General features: G+C 42.4%; 1 protein-coding gene across 6 annotated transcripts in view; it reads right to left on the minus strand.

Moving 5' to 3' along the window:
* The window catches only part of FRY (FRY microtubule binding protein), a 598,740-nt gene that overhangs the window by 341,996 nt on the left and 236,941 nt on the right, over window positions 1-19,803 (minus strand). For all 6 annotated transcript variants that reach the window (XM_069205570.1, XM_069205567.1, XM_069205566.1 and 3 more), the window contains exon 4: window positions 3,311-3,450. In XM_069205570.1, the coding sequence (XP_069061671.1) occupies window positions 3,311-3,450 (140 nt within the window). The remainder of the gene's footprint in view (window positions 1-3,310; window positions 3,451-19,803) is intronic.

The raw sequence follows: 19,803 nt of genomic DNA on the forward strand, positions 1-19,803 counted from the left end.
GAAAGGATAAACGTTAACTGCGGCTTTTAATAATGGATCACAGAATTTCCCACAACATATTCCCCAGGTAAGAAGTAGAAAATCCTCCTTCAGCCAATCACTGCCTTGTGACTAAAGTAAAGAGCAGCAAGATGGTACATTAAATGCCTTAGCCTTGTATGTGCTGCAATCAATTGTTAATAAGATGCAAACTTACAGTTTTGGACATGGGAAGGGAATGGGCACTGAGAAGAAGAGAAGAAGAGGTTGAGTAATGAAATACAAGACAGACAGGAGGTGCCGGGGAGGGGGGGAGGAATTATAAAAGATTACATGAAAGACCAAATTCAAGGAAAGGTAGAAGTATGGGATGAAGAACAGGAAGAATAAAAAAAAGAGCACTGAATGAGGTCTGGAAGGATAAGAAAACAAAATTATTTCTAAGCAATGAAAAACACCATACCCGTGGTTAACTACTGATTTCCATGAGTTTAGAAAACACTGAAAAACCCGAGCAAAATTCACAACAAATACAAACTGAAAAAGGAAAGTTTTATCACAAAGTGACGCACTATTTATTGTACATACAATGAGACCTGTGCGGAGGACGAAGCCCATAGTTGCTTATTACAATGTACACTCACTCGGCTTACACTCCTATGTATGTCCTGCAGCACTATCTACCGCTCCACCCTTTGACCGGTTGAGGCATTCCCCTTCTTTACCGAAAGATTCCTTATGGACTACATATATGGAGTTATTCCTCTTCATCTTCGACCTAATATCCTACTAACTTATTGGGCACTTACAGATCTCTTCTGACTACCCTTGCACCATGAAGGATTACAGTGTACCCTCTGAGCTGTCAGTGAGCTACGTCAAGTGCCCCATGCACTTAGGGCAGTCCCGGACACAGACAGTAGCGTATGCTCCTATGCACTGTGGATAAAGAGGTGATGCCAACTTTATGCATGCTAAATCAACAACAGTTAGTCCCACTACATACCTACTATTTGCCACCCTTCCTCAAATTAAAATAATCATAACAACATCACCGCTACACCACTCTGCACTTCCCCACTCCCTCTGGTCTCCCTAGATAGCCCAGTGACGTGATCTGTGCAATTCCTCCACTGTTCTTGGTAGTATTCCACCTTGGTTAGCATTTCAAAGATCAAGCAATAATGTAAGAATACTCGACAGCACAAAGTTAAGGCACAGTGTTTTTTCTTCAGACTACAGTCATCCGTCCCAGGATTAGGCACTCCCCTGGCAAGTACAATAATCTTTGTTCATCAATCTAGAACGGTAGGCACTCATATCTGACTCCTAAGAAGGAGTTCCTCTCACCAACAATTCACTTGAGTGTAGTCTTTACCGTCGGTTCCCAACTCCCACACGTCATATTCTTCCGAATTAGCTACCGTAATGTAACTAAAGTTCTGATGACTGTAAATCCACTTCTTTCTGAGATCATCACTTATTTACCTGATACTTCAAATGCTCCTGCCTACTTTCCCCCTTGCATTCAATAAACTATCCTCACAGCACCACTACAACATGCACTAATGAACCTAACTCTTTGTCTTATACCCAGTTGCTATACTGCTCTATTGCTAAAGGCTATTGTGTGGATGACAACACCCTAAGCACAACAATGTGTAGAAGCTGTCTTTAATGCTCTCACATTTGGGTTTTTTCCTGTATTTGTCATACGGGCCCCCACCCTACCTGTCTGGGACTATGCATCCTGGATAAGATTATTAAGAGTCATTTGTTACTCTCTGTCTCCTTACTATGTTTGGCTCTATTGATCACTAACTACTTCACCATTAATGCCAAGATATAATTATTTGGCTCGTTGAAAATTTAAAATGATTGCTTTGCACGCAATCTCTTTTTTCCCCACACACAGTCCTGCATCTGAAAAAATCTAAAACAAAGATCCTTATATTTGGTGTCTAATAAGTTCTAAAACAACGCAGTGTGCACCTTCTCTACTCCTTCCCCCATTTCAGTGTGGTCTCCCTCATCTAGCCAGTCAGATACCTCAGTCATCCTATATCCTGAGAGTGTTGCCCTCCTCCGATTAACATGGCCACAAAAACATTCTGACAGCTAAGCTACAACCTTCCCTTCATCTGCATTAGTAACAAACATATAATGGTTTGATTCAGAATGTGATTTAAATGAACTTTCACTGAAAAGAGAGACTCTACATTGGGTCTACGTGGATTCACAGTTGTCTACCCTCCTACTGCTTTCCCTCTGAACATTCATCCCACTCCTAACGTCCTCTCTCTGAAAGGCCCATTCAAATCCCATCTTGTCAAATAACATCACTGGCCTGATCTACGTGAAAAACTGCTGACCTCACTCAAACATTTCTCTAGGACTACAGATTTGTGTACAGTCGCCAACAATAATTTTAATTTCACCTTATAAATTGGGCTTCCTCTTACAAAGTCTAGATGATTTTCCTCCTTTCATTCTTGTTCATATTTTTCAATGCATGACAGCTCTTTTAGTGCCAAATTAAAGCTTTAAAAAAATCTACACCTTTCCTGTAGATTATCTCAGTATATGCTATCAGGGTCTCTTGGATGAAGAACCTCTTGAACCTCTTTCCTCTTCGGAGCCCTACGTCGTCATCTTTGATTTAGCTATTGATAACCGGCTAAAATGCTTTAGCCACTGGGGACTATCCTCCCAAGGAGTTATTCATATCTCAAAATCAGAGTAAATCTTATCTGGGTTGTTTGTACAGACGCTCACCACAGCTTATGACAGGACACAGGATAAGTAACTGACTCTTAGTACATCAATAACATTTTCCTCCTGGACATACTAATTGCCAGTCTACACAAGTCATAAAAGTTCGAAGTACAAATAATTGAACACACTCTCCGATATAACCCTAACAAGACAGAATATTAGTGGAAGCATGTACTAGCATCCGTATTAATAAGTGTATCTCTTCACACAGCCGCCTATTATGTTAATTCATTCACAAAACCTCAATAATGTAGATGGTAATCTTTGTCAACAACGTATCTGAAAGAAGTTTAATGAATGTTCAAGAATAAGATCAAAGACAGCATAGACATGTGCCAAACTACTCGGCATACATTATCTACAGCACCATAAACAAGTGCAATAATGAATGGTTGATAACATTCCCTAAATAATTCCACTTTTAATACCATGTTTGACATCACCCAATCTCAAGTCCTACTCTGATACAGTGCAGATAAAGATCTTAACTGGACGCAATAAGCAAGAAACGCGTAACATTTTGTATTCGACATCATGATACCTTACATGCATGTACCTTTTAGACTTGGCACTGGTTCTCGGCCTGTATTCATGTGATTCATCCTCAATGCCATTTTGACGTTTATACCAATCAAATAAAGTCCTCAGTATGGACGGTAGACAGTAGTCAGACAGTGAGCTCATAGAACTTATTACCTGTGAGCAGAAAAGAAAGAACAATTAAAACACAGGAACATATTCTGGAGCTAATGCCATAATTTCCAACCCACATTGATATTGTGTGGAATCATGGGTTTAGAGGCCTTCTTTAGTTACCTGGAACTCAGTTTGGAAGTTTAACAGCCAAATACACAGCAAATTGTAAATTAATAAGAATTAAGGTCACATTAACAGTATCAAAACAAATTTCCGAAATGCTCACATGAAAGACCAGCAATAATGAAGTCTGATTTTGTCTGTGTTAGCTACATCAGCCCTAATCCCCTGATCACGTGTGAGGGCATGGTAGCACATTTATATGGTTACCAATTGGTGACATGCCTCAATTATCCATACATATTTACCACCATTACGTATAGGACCCCCTAGATGGATACATAAATCTTTCTGCCAGAGTGCAGATTATAACAGAGTAAAAAAAAAAGTTGGGTTACGTTTGATGTCTTATGATGAACTATCTGCCTTCTAATTTTGGAGGCTTATACAAAAGGAAACTGGTTTGAAAGATATTGCCAATAGCGACGCTGAATAGATGGACAGGTTTTTCTGTTGACACCGGATTTCGGTGTTGAATGAAGACCTGAAGAAGTCGTTTGGGATGAAAGAATTTCCCATGACGAAACACGTGTTGGCTTGAAATGTTTTTCCATGGATGAAGTATTAAGATATTGGATGATTTGATTCAATAAATCATTTGATTGGACCGGATACTACGGAACTGTGTTTTAATGTTAATGGACTGGTTTTCTACAACATTACTCATTTGAGTTATCACACATCTGGATTATTGAAATTGTTATTATTGTGGGGTGCCTCATTTTGTTTTCTATATGGTGTTGGGTTTATTGATAAACCCTTGAGGAATGGGTTTTTTCCCTTGTGAGGGTGCCTCTTAGTTTAATGAATTTTGGCTAATGTGTATCCAGAGCACCAATTTTTCCCTTATTAATACACCCTATTAGTTAGACTATATTGCCAATATCTGACCTATAGTAAAATGTTCTATCTCTGAAACAATACATTACCTCTTCCCCTCACTTTGGTCACACCTGTAACTACAATTGCAGAGGACTACCCGATTAGAGGTTTAACCCGGAGAAGAAGCAAGTTGGGAAGGCACACTATACCCAACCAAACTACACAAGGCCAAATTCTCTTCTTCAGCCAATCATACCAATATTTTACTGATCATGGGCATTTCCACTGAGCTTTTTCAAAGCAGCTGTAAGCGAGTACCCATCTATTATCCACTTGGTACTGGTATAGAGTTTTTTTCTATGTCCGGTAGCGTCAAATAAGGCAACTTGAAGGCATCAAAAAAGCCAATTTACATAAAACACACACACTTTAATTGCTTGCTTTTCTCAGAAAAAAAGAAAAGTGTAGATCTAAAAAACACACAAGCTCAACCCATATTCTTGTCATATTTGAGCAAATACTGAACTTTCCAAGACCTAATGATCAGGTTTGCATATCACTAACACATACTGAGGCAAAGAGACACACAGTTTTCCAAATTCTAGATCTATATTTATAAAGGTATATATGAACTTCAAATCAGTGTTGAATTGTGTGTATGTTTAATCTACACAATATTTTTGTTGCTGAGATATTTGACAAATGAAAGGAATACAAAACACAAAATGTAAATTTTCTCAGAACAGGCAAACCTCATCTATGACTGGGAGGCAGGAGATAAGTGAGGTTGGACAGCACTGGAGGAAGGAGAGACTAAGCCCTCCACTGTCTTGGTCTCTTCTCTCCAGGAATGCCAGCGATACACTTCAGCTGTCTCTCAAAACAACCTTACCTTTATTTTTGTAGACAAGACATAAGTATCCAAAATGGACCCTACATAACTCCATTTCTTTGGGTCCCTCTTGCACACAATGCATGTACTACGCAGGCACACACAACATGCACTTCAGATGTTAGCACTAGAACATGGATTAGCGCATAATAGCAAAACTTTACACAAGTTAACTAATATAAATCCACTCCAGTGACACAGATAAAAACCTCTGGTCACCACTATGGATTCCCATAATATGACCTAGACAATGGAGTGGGGAGAAATAAGACAAAGCTCCTCTACAAATTCTATTAGGCCTTTGGCAGTCAGAGTCTGCTGATAAGGCTTCCAGTAGCACTGCAATTTAGTAGATGGCAAGGGTGAAGGGTCAAGTCAGTCTTTAGTCTTCCCCGGAGTATTGTTCAGGGTGGCTGATGAAAGCCAGATACTGAGAACTCACACCTTTTCATGTGCCTCTTGTGGGCACTCCAGGCTGGAGACTACTGTGCACTGAGGAGCATCACTCTACACAAAGACTGTCTGGAGAGGTGCCTGATGCGGACACTTAAAAGAAGGGCCAACCCAAACTGACAGCAGATAAATATTGCCCGTCTGTTTTTTGCTTTTTTTGTAAGTTTGAGTTTTTTGACAAACAGTGAACTGCGTTTGTAATTGCCAGTCTGTTTTAATGTTTAACAGTGGGAGCCAATGGCCCACTTGTGATTCCAGATCCAAGTTCTCTTTGCAGTTTTTAATCTGATGGTTGCACCAGCACTCACTCACGTTTCGGGATTGGCGTTTATTTTTCCTCAGCAGGCTTTGGTCTAAAGCGAAAGAGAGAAAAATGTAAAAGAATGCATGAAGGAAGAGAAACCCACCAAAGGAGTGACAAAGGGAGGATGTGGCATGGACCACTATAACAGTCCACCACATTCAGAACCCAGAAGTAGGCACAAAACCAACCGTGACCTGCCCTGTCCAACTGGGCCACTGTGACTCCAGTTACCTGTACTTCTGGGCTCAAAGTAGGTCACGCCTGAAGAAAAAGGGTATACTGTCCCAGAAGTGGGGAAAAGAGAATGCATGGGTTGCTGGTTCACTGTGGGCTCTAGTCCTGAATTGGGAAGACCTGCGTGTGGTGACAATTTAAAGGCAATAAGGGGAAATTTACTGAACTACTTCACATAATAGATGGGGTAATCTGCATATGAGCCTTGAGTTATTCCCACAGGGAAGATCCACTGGATTAAGAAAGGAGGCAGATAGCATACCGAGACTCAGTAGCCCCACTACCAGTTCCATAGACTGTCTTTTATAGATTACTAGTGGGGTATTTAGTTTTAAGTGTGTAGTAAATGAATTTTCTTTTATAAAAATAAAGTATTGGGTTGGACAGTCGGTTATTGGCCGGCTGGGTGATTGTTGAGCTCTTAATTTGCAACAACTGGTGTGTGGGGCAGTGTATTGGGCAACTTATCACTGGTTCCCAGGTAACCGCAGAGTTAGGGAAGCAATGACAGACTACATCCCTTCATGCTGCAGGAAAATGCTGCCTTGCAATTGGCTCTACAGGTTGCCACAGATGTTGCTGTGGAATCATAGACTAGTGTAGTCATCCTCCATGAAGGGTCTGTGTGCAAAAGGACATAGCGTTGTTCCAGCCTCATCATCAGCGCCTCACAGCAAAGTAATTCCATAGAAAGAAGGTCTTGGGGGGGGGGGCATAGCAAAATTTACTGGTGCACCTACGTTCCTTTAGTGTTTGCCCCTCCCTCTGTGGTCTCCAGGGGATTTCCACATTTCTTTACCGACAGGCTGATCAATGTGTGATTGAAAGAGCCAACAACTAATGGCTGGGGGGAGGGGGGCGGTGTGGATCTTTTGTATCGTTTTGCCATAGGACGCATAAACAACTAAACCTTTTTCAAGCCAACCCTAAAAAACATCACCAGCCACATCACATTTACATCACGACATAATAATTGTATGTTCGCATTGCACTGGAGGAAGTTTTACAGTTCCAAGCTAAGACCTGCATGAAGAACGGATTAAAATGTACTACGAACGCTCAGGAGACATTTACTTCACCTTGATGTAACCGCAATGCTGGAAGCCCAACTCGGTGCTATGCTGGAGAATGACTTCATTCACCGTAACAGTGAGGTGATTCATGCGGCCCGAGCTCCGCGCCAGGCTTTATGTGCTGCACCCACACTGGCGGCCTTCTCTCTGCAGAATCGCCCTCTTTAGGCGCGCTTCACGGCTTTCTGTCACCGCGCTTTCAAGTCCCTGCAGGAAGGAAGGGTGGGTTTCTGAAAGACCTGGCTGCCAGGGAACAGGAAGGGAGGAGAGTCTCGGCTCCCTGTTGGCTTACTCAACGCCTCCGTTTATTGGAAGCGAGGCCCGGGCCAGATGAATCCTAGCTCTGTGCTGCTGCTCAAGGGCGCGTGCACGGGGACAAGTGCGGCCTTGTTGCGCGGGCCTCATTAATGAAGGATGCTCAGCGCCAGGGTATCAGGTCCGCCTCGGCCCTGCGTTCATTAGGCATCCTACGTACCCTGGGTACATGCTCTCTCAATATTTACGTTGGCATCCTTTAAATAAATAAATAAACGGCATGGCACGATGTGGGCACTGGGCCGTGCTTTGCAACTTATAGAACTAGACATTAATGTCTTATTCATCTTAAAGCAAAGCCGGCGGAGGGACACGTGAGATTCAGCGCCAGGCTTGGAGTACCAGAGGTGGTGAATCGCCTAGTGAATGATTTCACAATCGGCTTAGAGTCTAACCGGACATCAAACAAAGGAGCATTCTGGAACCCTTAATGCTGGTCACTGTTGATGAATTAAGACTGGAAGACAAACCTTTTTTTCTTTTCTCTGCTTGCTCTCTACAGAAGGAAACCAATTGACCGTCTTCTGTCACTGTATCTGCTATGCATTTGTTGAAAGGGCCTAAATGTTCATCTACATAAGGTGGATACTTACCACGTATATAGCAGGAAGCTCAAAATGCACTGTATCTTGAGGATGAAATAATAGGTAGGATTTGTCTTAGTAGGATGAATGGTTTAGTCTGAGCCCTTCTAGGATTCGAACATGCCATCTGGGGCTTAAGCACAGACCACTGTAATAGGCACTAAACTCACTGAACTAGCCTGGTCTACTTCTGTATGTTCTAGTCAATTCAGGAAAGCCGCTAATTCAAAGACATATACCACTGGTGCACTTGTGTGACTTTAAGAATTGGATCCCTAATTAGGTCTGGCGTTAAATAATTTTTTTTTATTAGACTTCTATTTCTCTCTGTATCTTTTGACTGGCTTTACTATGAGAGATCGCATTCTGATCTTCCACAAGGAGCATATTGGCACAGAATAGTAGTTTTGTTCAGTGCCAGGAACTACTGTGGCAATCAGTGGCGTAACAAAACTGGAGGGGGGGCCCTTGCAAAGAACATGCCCCCCCCCCTCCAGACTCACTCAGGGCAGGTGCAGTACTGAGGGAGCCCAATGGAGGGGGGGCGGAGGGGTCTTTGTTACGCCACTGGTGGCAATGTGTGGTTTTTGAGACCAAAACATTTTTTTTTCTTTTTGCCAGTGTTGGTTACAATGGTGAGGGCCTGGAAGCTCCCACAAAAATAAAGTGTTACAAAAGCCAGGTCAAAACAAGACAAGCATTGACGAAACCAAATGACACACAAAAAATGTTGGATCTGTTGGCTTTGCCAGTGCTGGTTTATTTTTATGCTTCCCATAATGTTGTTGAAAACGGTGACACTGATTTTTCATTAGGAATATTTTTTAGAAATACCAGCATGCATCAATACATTTTACTAAAGGATGGTTCAAAGAAATAGCACCTAAAATATCACAGTAGCAAAACTTGTTTTTCCTACTCGCATTTTTTTCTCAACATTATATTTTGAAAGCAAAGAAGCATCACTCTTGCTTACAAGCTTCCGTAAACATTTGCATCTCATCAGAGAGCATTCTCAGAGCATTATACTTGGCATCATATTGTTAAACTTTTTCAAACGTGTGTACACTTTTTTTTTTTTTTTCACTGGAATCACTATCAGTAGTGCAGTGTGACCTTAAAACGTATACTTACAACGCTCACACTAATAAGGAAGGCTTTTCATTAATGAACCAAACATACAAGTTCGAACAGCAATAGCATATGAACACACATTACCTCAACTGAAGACAGATCCCTTCTCTATAAACTGGCAACCAAAGGGTTTGTGCTGTAGGTGGTTGGCCTACTTGTCCCAAGGACAAAATAAACATGAAAAGGCGTTGCCCTTTGCCCAAAACAATATGTCCCAGGCCTCAGGCATATGAATTCCACATCCGTGAACTATGGAGCAGATCTGTTCACATCCAGGGCAGCAGTTTAAATAGTTGCATTCCTTATTTTTTCTAATCTTAATACAAAGTTTGAATAAAAACTTTTCCAGCTGGCGTCAAAAGTGCAATGACTTCGATAAATGCCACGGGCCCAGACACGTGCCTTGAGCTTAATGCATGTAACAGCTGTGCGGTCACCCCCGAAGACATGCTTGCGCCCACAAAATTATTCTTTCATGTGGAGGATGGGAAATGCACTTATATAATGTAGGTAAAGTAAGGTAGACATCTGTGATAGGGCTGAAGTACAATTTCGCATGCACTGCTTTCTTTAATCAATTGCTGTCCTACGGTGGGCAAGTCTGTGGTCTTGCTGCTGAAGCCCTTGACAGATCTACACGATTTTAACTTAGAGCTTCCTTCTGAGTCGCTATTGCTTGGTGCCTTCTTTGGTCACTGATTGGGCTGCTTAGAATCCTCTGGCGGGTCTTTCAATAGTGCAGTCATAAGACAGACTTGCCTGCGACATGCAGGCGTCGAGGACACATTCAGTGTTGAGCTCTACTTGTTATGATTGGGTTGGAAACAGCCATTAAAGCAAAATCTTGGGTAGAGCACCAAGCGTCCATGTAAAGATTTAAGATAACAAGGGACAGTATGAAACCCTGGAACGCCCCACAAGTGATAGGGATCTTTTCTGACCTGGACATGCACATGTGAACAAACTGGTATTGGTTGAAATGCTAGAAGGAGAACCAGTGAAGTACATTGCTGGTGAATCCCATTTGAAACTCCAGTGTGCGTATGAAAGTGGGATGATCAACTGTGTCGAAGGCACTTGAGAGGATCAGAAATATCCGGGGGCAAGGGTCACCTTTATATGTGTTCAAGAGGGCACTATTTACAATTTACAAGGCAGCTCTTTCCATGCTGCAGTCTGAAGTTATACTGGTAGTGTGCAGAAGCTGGCTATCACTGATGTGATCTTGGAGTTGAACACAAACTACTTTTTCAATTATCTTGTCGATGAATGGTAGGTGAGTGATGGGCCAGTAGCTGGTGAGGTCATCAGGGACTAGTGTAGATTTCTTTAGGGGCTGAAGGATCTGGCCTGTCTTTAGAGCTTCTGGGAAGATGTTCCGAGTGAGAGAGGCATTGGCAATAGGAAGAAGTTGTAAGAGATCTTTCCAAGAGACAGCTTTGAAGCTTTGATGAAAGACAATGATAAGACAGCATTTTCATAAGGGGTCACTTTGAAGGAGTTAAATATGTCAGAGTAATCTGGGCGAGATACGGCTTTGAAAGCTGACCACTGCGAGATTCTAGGGGAAGGGGTGGGTTTAAGGGATGAAGCAGGCTTGGTGTTGTTGATGTACTGTTGAATTTTCTGTATTTTTTCATTAAATAAAAGGTTGATGGCACTGCAGTTTTCTGTGATGTGAGCAATAGGTGGATCTAGCAGGGGACTGATTCAATGCTGGATAGTCTTCAAAAGTGGTCTAGTTCTATTGATGGCTTCACTGATAGTAGTAGAGTACATTGATTTGGCTGATGTGATGAGCTATTTGCGTGTTGCACAGAAAGACTTATGTATCATCGGGTTGTTATGAGTTCTGCTTTTCTTACATTTCCTTTCCCTTATGACTATGGATTGTTTATTTACATATAAGGAGGAAGGACCAGGAGATTAATTGGTCCAGTGTACAGTCTCCAAATAATTATGTTACAAATAAAGGTACACTGTTCCATGTGTTATATAACGGCATTCTGGAGGGTAGGTCCTGAGTTTTGGACCGGAATCAGTGATACACAGTGTTGTTTCTGAGTCCTTGGAACGCGCCTCCCAAGGAGCCTGCTTTCTATTTGGGGACGGGCGACCTGACTTTGACATAGCCAGTTCTCTTTAATGTAAGTGACCGGTTTATGTAGTATTATTCTTCTGTTGAGACCTTTTTGAATTGGAGAAGAACACAAATGTTGGTCCTGATGAAGCGTCATTGGATCCTTTTGGACCGCACGACGCGAAACATGTCGACCTTTTCCTAGAGGTACTATAATAATTATAGACCACGCACATTAGTTGTCTTTTTGAGAGTAATTGAGCATCATTTACTCAAGCTTTACTCTCCTTTTGTTTTTAACCTTGGTCTTCATCTACTCACATTGATTAAATTAATGATATTGGTGGTGATGAATAACCAATTTTAGATTCTTTTCTTTTTCTGTTCTCTTCTATTTGTGCTGGTGCCGGATTAAGAGGCATTTCTGTTTAGATAGTTCGAACCCACCAGTCACTATCAGAACAGTACGGCTTAGAGCCCCCTCACGAGGAGCCCGTCAGGCGTTGCAGCACCAGCCTGGCGAGGAGCATTTCCCGATGATGATACCGGTCATCCATTGTGATGCTTGAGGGCTCTTGCTCCTGAAACTTCAGGTCCCCTTGGCCATTATATAACACATGGAACAGTGTACCTTCATTTGTAACATATGGATTGTTTATTGTCAGCAATAACTTTAGAGTGCCGGGGTACTTACAGCTTTGGCTTGAATTTGTATAATGCAATTGAGGGGTGGATGCTCCCACAGCTTTCCAAAAAACTAAGTTTTCATAAAAGGGTTTGGTGTCTGATGTAGAGTTGGCAGGGTGAGAAATGAGCTCAAGTGGGTTGTCTATGAAGCTGAAGGTTTGGTCTTCTTGTATGTGTCTGATGCTGAGCAGGGAGAGAGGGTTGGCAAAGTGGTCTGTCCAGGTCAGGGCTATGGGCAGTTTGCGCTGGATTATTGGTGATGTTGAGGACAAGGTTGAGGATATGACCTTTGGAGTATGTTGGTTGTGTGACATGATGTACCACATTGAGTGTATCAGTGTGGTTGAAGAGAGTGTCTCTTGTTTTTTGAGCTTGTGTTATTTTGGAGGTTGAAGTCACCCAAGAGGGGACTGAGGATATGTTGGATCGACAAGGTTATGAGGAGATCTGAGAATTCATCAATGACGCAGAGCCTCTTCTCTTTTTGTGTGCGCAGGTCATACGATAACTGTTGTTGCGTGTTGTAAAAAGGACGCATTTGATGACGTACAAAGATAGGTGCATGAATCATGTTTTTGTGATGAAGAGGGTGTCAAGCATGTGACAGGTGATGAGGTCTGGATTTCTGGTGTGTTGAGTACTCCAGAGCATGCCTTACAGATAATGAGCTGGAATGTGTGTTCTGTAGTTTGAGTGTGTGTGGTAGTTAGGTGGATGTGAACGAGATTGGGTCTGTCTGTAGTGCACATGGTATTATCTGCCCCAGGGCCCTTCATGGCCCTAAAAGGCCCAAAAAGGTCCAACCCTTGTCTGTGTCCACCCTTAGCAGGGGACACCCTGAAGTCTTAACTGAAGGCTACTGATATCTCATGCACCCCCACATCCTATGTGTGCACTATTTACTCCCCTGTCAGTACTTGCTTATCTTTCACACCTCAACGCTATCCAGTCTCATCCTCATCCTGTTCCCCATTTTTAATTCACTTTATTTATGCTTTACGGGGGCTTAGCAGGTTTAAAGTTCTAATGGGCAACTCACTTCCTTTTTTGACACCCCCCATACATTTTTCGCACTTTTAATTTACCTTTCTAAAATAGCTATCAGTCATTCTGGAACTGTAAATTAAAACATACAAAATAGTACCTGTGCCTCACAATCACAGTGCATATGCATGCATGTGTCACTGGCTTCATGTAGTGGTACTAGGTAATGGCAAAGTAGTCACCAGTGCATCACAAAAGGTGTCCTGGCACACGCACTCACATGCAGATTCAGGGGCAACCATCTTGAAATATGCTTTCTCTCAAAGAAAAGCCATTCCAAAATGACTGCAGATGCATATGCGTGTGTTGGGATACATGCATTCATCCTGACACACGCATGTACATGAAGCCAGTGACACGTGCATGCATATGCACTGTGATTGTGATGCACAGGTACTATTTTGTGTGTTTTCATTTACAGTTCCAAAATGACTGCTAGCTATTTTAGAAAGGTAAATTAAAAGTGCAAAAAATGCATGGGGGTGTCAAAAAAGGAAGTGAGTTGCCCATTAGAACTTTAAACCTGTGTAGCCCTTGTAAAGCATAAATAAGTAAATAAAGTGAACTACTGATAGCTGTGACCCAATATTATTAAATTTTCTAAGCAGTCGCAGACCCCATGAGGAGGCTTCGCAGCACCTCAGGGGTCGCCGGCCTACAGGTTGGGAATCACTGGTGTACGCTGCTCTGCAATACAAGTTTTCAATGTTATGTTGGTCTTCCTTCTGCAGACCTGGGAAAGTGAGCAAGCTTCCACAGGTGCTAACTTTCCAGAGGTATGATCAGTGCTTTACTTTGAGCCTGTGGTTTCTGGTGCTCGGCACCAGCACTTTATTCTAAACATCATGGTTGGTTGACTGTCTATTGTACAAATGAAGTATAGAACAGTCATTTATTAATTCAATTTACACTAAAAAGGGCAAATACCTGCTGCACAAGCCATTCTTATAGTGTGAGGCGCTGGAATACTGTGAATAGTCACACTTATAAGTGTGCAATGGTTAGTAGTTGTATTGGTACGGCCATTAGCAGTCATGGCAGTGTAATGGATGGTGCAAACTGCAGTGGCCTCCTGATGAGGGTCATTTAGGCCTGCCTTGCCCCTTGTGACCCCCGGCACTCCCTTTGCGACCCCTAGCCTCAGAGGTGGCAAAATCAGTACCAGGAGCACAGGGCCAGCTCATCCTTGCAGACATCAGTTGGAGCTCCATTTTTTTGTTTTCCGACAGTGTTTTACTACACTAATAGTGAATAAGATGCTATTCACTATTAGTGTAATAATGAATGGAGTACAATTAGCTGGAACATGACCCTCACTGGAATCTGAGGTAAGTAAGGATATTTTTAAAAGTATGGTGTGTGCGTGGTCGCGAGTGAGAGTCTGTTTATGTGGGAGATTGTGTGTATGTGTGAATGTGTAAAACTGTGTGTGTAAGCATGTGTGTGAGTAAAAGTAAAGGTCAAATGGTGTGTGATGTCACTTCCGCTACCCCTGGCATTCTGGCGAATTGACGTTCACGATCCTGGCACTTAATTTGTAAAAAAAAAAAAATAATTAAGGACAGCAGAAACAAGGTAACACACAAGTCTGAGAAGCGCTGCTGGGCGGCAGGTTAGGAAGAAGCAGGTAAAGGGCAACTACACCACCAAAACAATGAGGTCCCGATGCACAAAAATACTTATAAATTATAATCTGCAGGTTTGCTTCCTGGCCTGCGTGCAGATTTTTGAATTTGGAATTCTAAAAACGTTCCCAGCAGCAACTTGGCAGCGCAACAAAAGTACTCTTGGAAAAGTTCTGTGGTTGGTTTTGCGATTCCCTAATAGTCCTGGAAGCGTGAGGGAATAGGACACACTTGTGCACGCATAATTGTTTTAGATGCAAGTGCAACGGCACTTTCATTTTTGAGCCATTTTTTAACGAACGGGGGATGTCAAGAAACACCTTCCTAACACACCCACCAGATTTGAGGGTGTTCATTCCCGTTACCATGCTTCAAACTGATGTATTGATGCCAATGACCAGATTTAACCTGTTTTCAGGATGGGAACTGGTTGAGAATACGTTTGTAAATACCCAAACTTCCTCGCCCACAACTACCCACTATTTGTACCGGTTAATAGATTTACACCTGCAGAGCGGTGCGCGGGCTCAAGACTGGCAAGGCGACAGTCGGTCTTGGGCCGAAGGGCTTGTGGTCGAGGCCAGATGGTGGGCCTTTTTTTGGGTGGACTAAGTAGTCCAATTAGCCATGGCAGCCCCATCTCCACTGCAGGTGCACAAGGTGAAAGAAAGGCTGTTGTTACAGCCTTTGTATACATATAGTGAGCCCGGACCACGTCAGGCCGGATAATTGCCAGAGCAGGGCGATAATGGGCTGCGCCCTTAGTCGTAGCACGAGGTGTGCTTGCCCCCTGGCTCCCTCCAGGTGTGACAGAGCCCTCAAGTAGCGGCTGATGGGTATCCATTTGCACTCGCTTTGCAGAGCATTGGAGTTATGAGGGCCAATGAGGGAGTTTCTTAATCCCTTAATTTGATTTTGTGCAGTGTAATTTGTGCTCGCGTAATTTTTCCAGTACCGTCGGGCCGAGTTCAGACTATAGAAAAAAAGGAAATAAATAACGATTCGGGAAAGTGGGCCACTTTTTTGGGAGTGCCCGGGCCGAATTTTGATTCCAATCCGACCCTGGCGGTACGCCATCCCGAGATAAAACTGCACACGTGAATTAATTTCGGGCTGTATTTGACCTTCTTGTATTACTTGCACTTGTGTGTAAATCAAGTCACCTGCAGGTGTAAATTGGACACACAGGTGTAAAATGCTGTTTGTGAGGGGCGCGCACTCTTCAGGAAAGTGCCCGCGTGAGGGCCCTGTGTTCGTTCGGTCAAGAACTGCATGAATGGCAGTCTAAAAAACACGTGTATATCTTATTATTTTTAGTTCACGCGAGACATTCCATAACTACTACGCTAATAATGAGGGGCTATAAATACTACGGATGCATTTTTATGTCATCTAAAGTTAGACGCCAGAGGGCCAGCCAATGGCTGACGGCCCACGCTGCCTTCCCACCCTAACCTGCGCTGCCTTCCCGCCCCCAGCCTCGGGAGCTTCCACAAATCTGTCCGGCGTTAGTGAATGGTGGAAGCAGGGCAGACAGAAAAAAACACATCAAGACGTTTATGACACGGCTGAGGCGGCGACAAATAACCCCACAAAAGGGGGGCCATTTTGGGACGACGGGGCAGCACTTGAGATAAGGCGCACAGGGTTTGGAGAACGCGGCTGAATCCGGATATTGCTCAAGTGTCCTATTCCAAGTCCCGGAGATAACAGCACCTCTGACGAGGCATCGAGGCCTGCTCGGGGCACTGCAGCTGCGGAGCGACGGGGCTCTTGAGGCGAACGACCATCTCCAAAAGCTCCGGCACTGCGTGCCTCATTATCAGCAATAACTGGGCTCATGTTAGCATTTGCGGGGGCCTTTCAACCACTTTGAGATGCTGCCCTTACACATGTTCTGGGGCTCCTCTTGGACCATCTAACATGCAAAGTTATTAAATGTATAATTAATACTGTGAATCAAACTTTAAACATCAGAAGACATCTGGGCCAGCATTTGCAGGAGCTCCTTTACTTTAGGTTCATTACATTTGATGTTTCTATTCCACTGTATATGCCCTCAGATTGCTTTTATGGTGTGCTGACTTTCATTCTAGTGCAGCATAAAGCGCTCGATATTTCCTTAGATATGTACTATATATACACTTCACGCATCCAACCCCTTAGCTGGCCAGCTGTCCTTGCTGAAGCAGTGGTCTAACAGTAGCCAGACAGTGGACAGACTATTTGTCTGAGTTTAGGGCCTATCAAAAAGTACCTAATATAGCCCATCTCTCATGGAAATAATGATGTTTTTTTCTACGGTTTTGTATCCTCCGAGTTTTAAAAGTCTACTCTTATGTTCCCAAAACCCTGCATTGACTTAAAACTTCCAACTGTCCCTTCTCCTTTTTCTTCAAATGGCCCTTTCCTTACTTAACATCCTAAGTATTTTCCCTCTCCTTAGGTACAGCCTACTTTAAGTGGTGTGCATAATGGAATTCATCTCTATTCTGTATTTCTAATAACTGATCACACTTCATTTCAAGATCACAACCTACCCTCATTTGAAAGTCATAGCCTGAAACCGAGCAATACTTAGTCTCCTCTCGCTACTAATCCCATCAGCTATTTACATGAACTCACATACTTCCCCACCCACTAATAACCACTCTGAACTACTAATAATTTAACCCACCACAAACGTGTTGAACTAAATGCATGCAGTGTTCTTCTATTTCATAGCACAAGAGTAATCCCCACATCAACTAATTACACTGGATTAATCACTAACCCCGGGTTTCCTTCTATAAAGTGCTTCAACGCCTAATTAGGAGTAGTAAGAACTATATAAATGCAATTACAATAAAATGTAGAGTTTTATAGCATCTCTGTCAGTGGTGCACTACTAGGTCCCCTTGAAGGGCACGAGTTAGAACAGATTTTTTTTTTTTTTTTTTTTTTAACTTGGGACCTGAATGCAGTGAAAAAATGTATCAACTTGTACGTTTTTAGAAAGTGAATTTCAAGTTTGGATTTTGAAGTTAGCCATGCTACATCATTCCCGTTTTAGTACTGGTATAGTACCGGCCTGGCGGTTTGATAAGGTTTGATTTTTCTTACCCTTCTTATCCCTGCAGCTGAGTGAACCTCCACATCCTTTGCCTTTTATCGTTTTGTTTAATGTTGCTTCCCTATGCTAACGTAATACATGTGGGTACAGCCAATACATCAACTCACAATGTATCCAATAGTTCTAGGCTCTATGGGAACCAGGCCTATTGCCATTTATAAATGCAAAAGAGGGTACATAATAGCTGAATTGTTGGCACATTGATAGATTTTTGTTGAACTCCTCCACCCCTTACTACAACTCTACTGGTAATATGGCCATTTTATAAAGCATTAAGGCGGAGAGCTTGAGCTATGGAGAAAATGTCTTTGGTCGTTGTCCCTCTGATCTTGAATCTAACACTGATTCATGTGTAATTTCTCCTGTGACAGGCAATCTAACATGTTGCCATATTGATCAGCAGTACTACAGGTTTTTGGTGCTCTGTGCCAGCAATATATTGTTGCTAATATGTTACGTTCATAAATGTTCCTTAGGAATAGCTTCATATAGATCTATCCTCCAAGTAGAGTATAATAAAGACAAACAAACCCTGATGCTCCCACACTCTAATTGCCTCCTGGTGAAAGTAAAGCTACAAACCTAACTAAAGACAATCTGTAAGTAATGAGGAAAACCAGCCCTGTGAAGTCCCCTGACTCCTGTAATCCTTTCTAGGTTCCTGACTAACAATTAGTGGTCCACTATGCCACATGCATCAAAGACTTAAAGCATGAGCAGCACAGCCATTTTGTCCTCATCCATCATCCTTGACAGATAGTCCCTAACATAAATCAGCACAGACTCTTTCCAATAAAGGGTGCGGAACACAGACTGGTACAAAGATGATCCCACGTCTGTCAAAATGATTTTGCAACTGACTGTTAAATATTTTTTCTAAAACCTTACTGGCTATAGGTGATCCCCTGTTTGGTCTAATTACTGAGTGTCATAGCATCCAACCATAATAAGTGGCTACTTTTGAAAATGATCAGGCACAAATCCTTTTGGGAGGGAACAGCTGATAATGAAAGCAATTATGAGCTTGAATGGCCTTGGGAACTGATAGACGAAACACCTTAAGCCTGGGTATTAGCCCAGATTGCTTACTTGACAGAAACCAAAATGATTCTCCTGCTCACTAACCAGATGGCGTAAAGCTGGGCAATACTTGGAATGTATTAATCAAGTTTAATTTGAAATGTCAATACTTTGTGCTTGTATCTGGCTTAGATGTTACCAACCTGATTCACGAAGAAGTTTTGAGTGGCAGCCAGTACCCGAGTTAGAAATGTACATGCTGTACCAAAAAAGGCTGTTGATACACTTTGTACTGACGTAATCTTGGAATCAAAGTTTCTTTACTTGTTTTGAGATAGTTTCACGCCCAAGTTCTATACTATACAAAAGTGTCACAAAAGACTCAATGAGGCTCAATGAGAATTGCACTATTACTAAAAAGAGTTGCTGAGCATCTGCTGATTATACTATAATATATTAAAAATGTCATTGTTGAGTGGCAATTTTTCTTACTTCACAGGAAACTGCTGAGGATGTTCATGTAGTAGAGGGCTACAAGTTTCCACTCCTGACCTACTTATATGACCATGCTGTACTATTCCGAATAGCCAAAACCCTCCAGCAGCTACTGGACATTGGCACCGGATGCAGCAAAGGGAAGAAAATTGAAATGTACAAGCAGAAGTGCACGGCCAAAGCCCGGGGCCATCAAACATCGTAACTTAGAAACAAAATGTTATTCTCTGAAGAAACCTCCTTACAGTAAGTAAAACATGTCAATGTTTAAGTCTCACCTTCTGTACAAGTAGCTCAAACCACACTCGTATTTAAACACAGCTGCAGAATCCATGGCAGAAAGTGTACTAAATTATGGA

Source organism: Pleurodeles waltl, chromosome 8 (genome assembly GCF_031143425.1).
Source record: "Pleurodeles waltl isolate 20211129_DDA chromosome 8, aPleWal1.hap1.20221129, whole genome shotgun sequence".
In the NCBI taxonomy this organism is placed as follows: Eukaryota; Metazoa; Chordata; class Amphibia; order Caudata; family Salamandridae; genus Pleurodeles; species Pleurodeles waltl.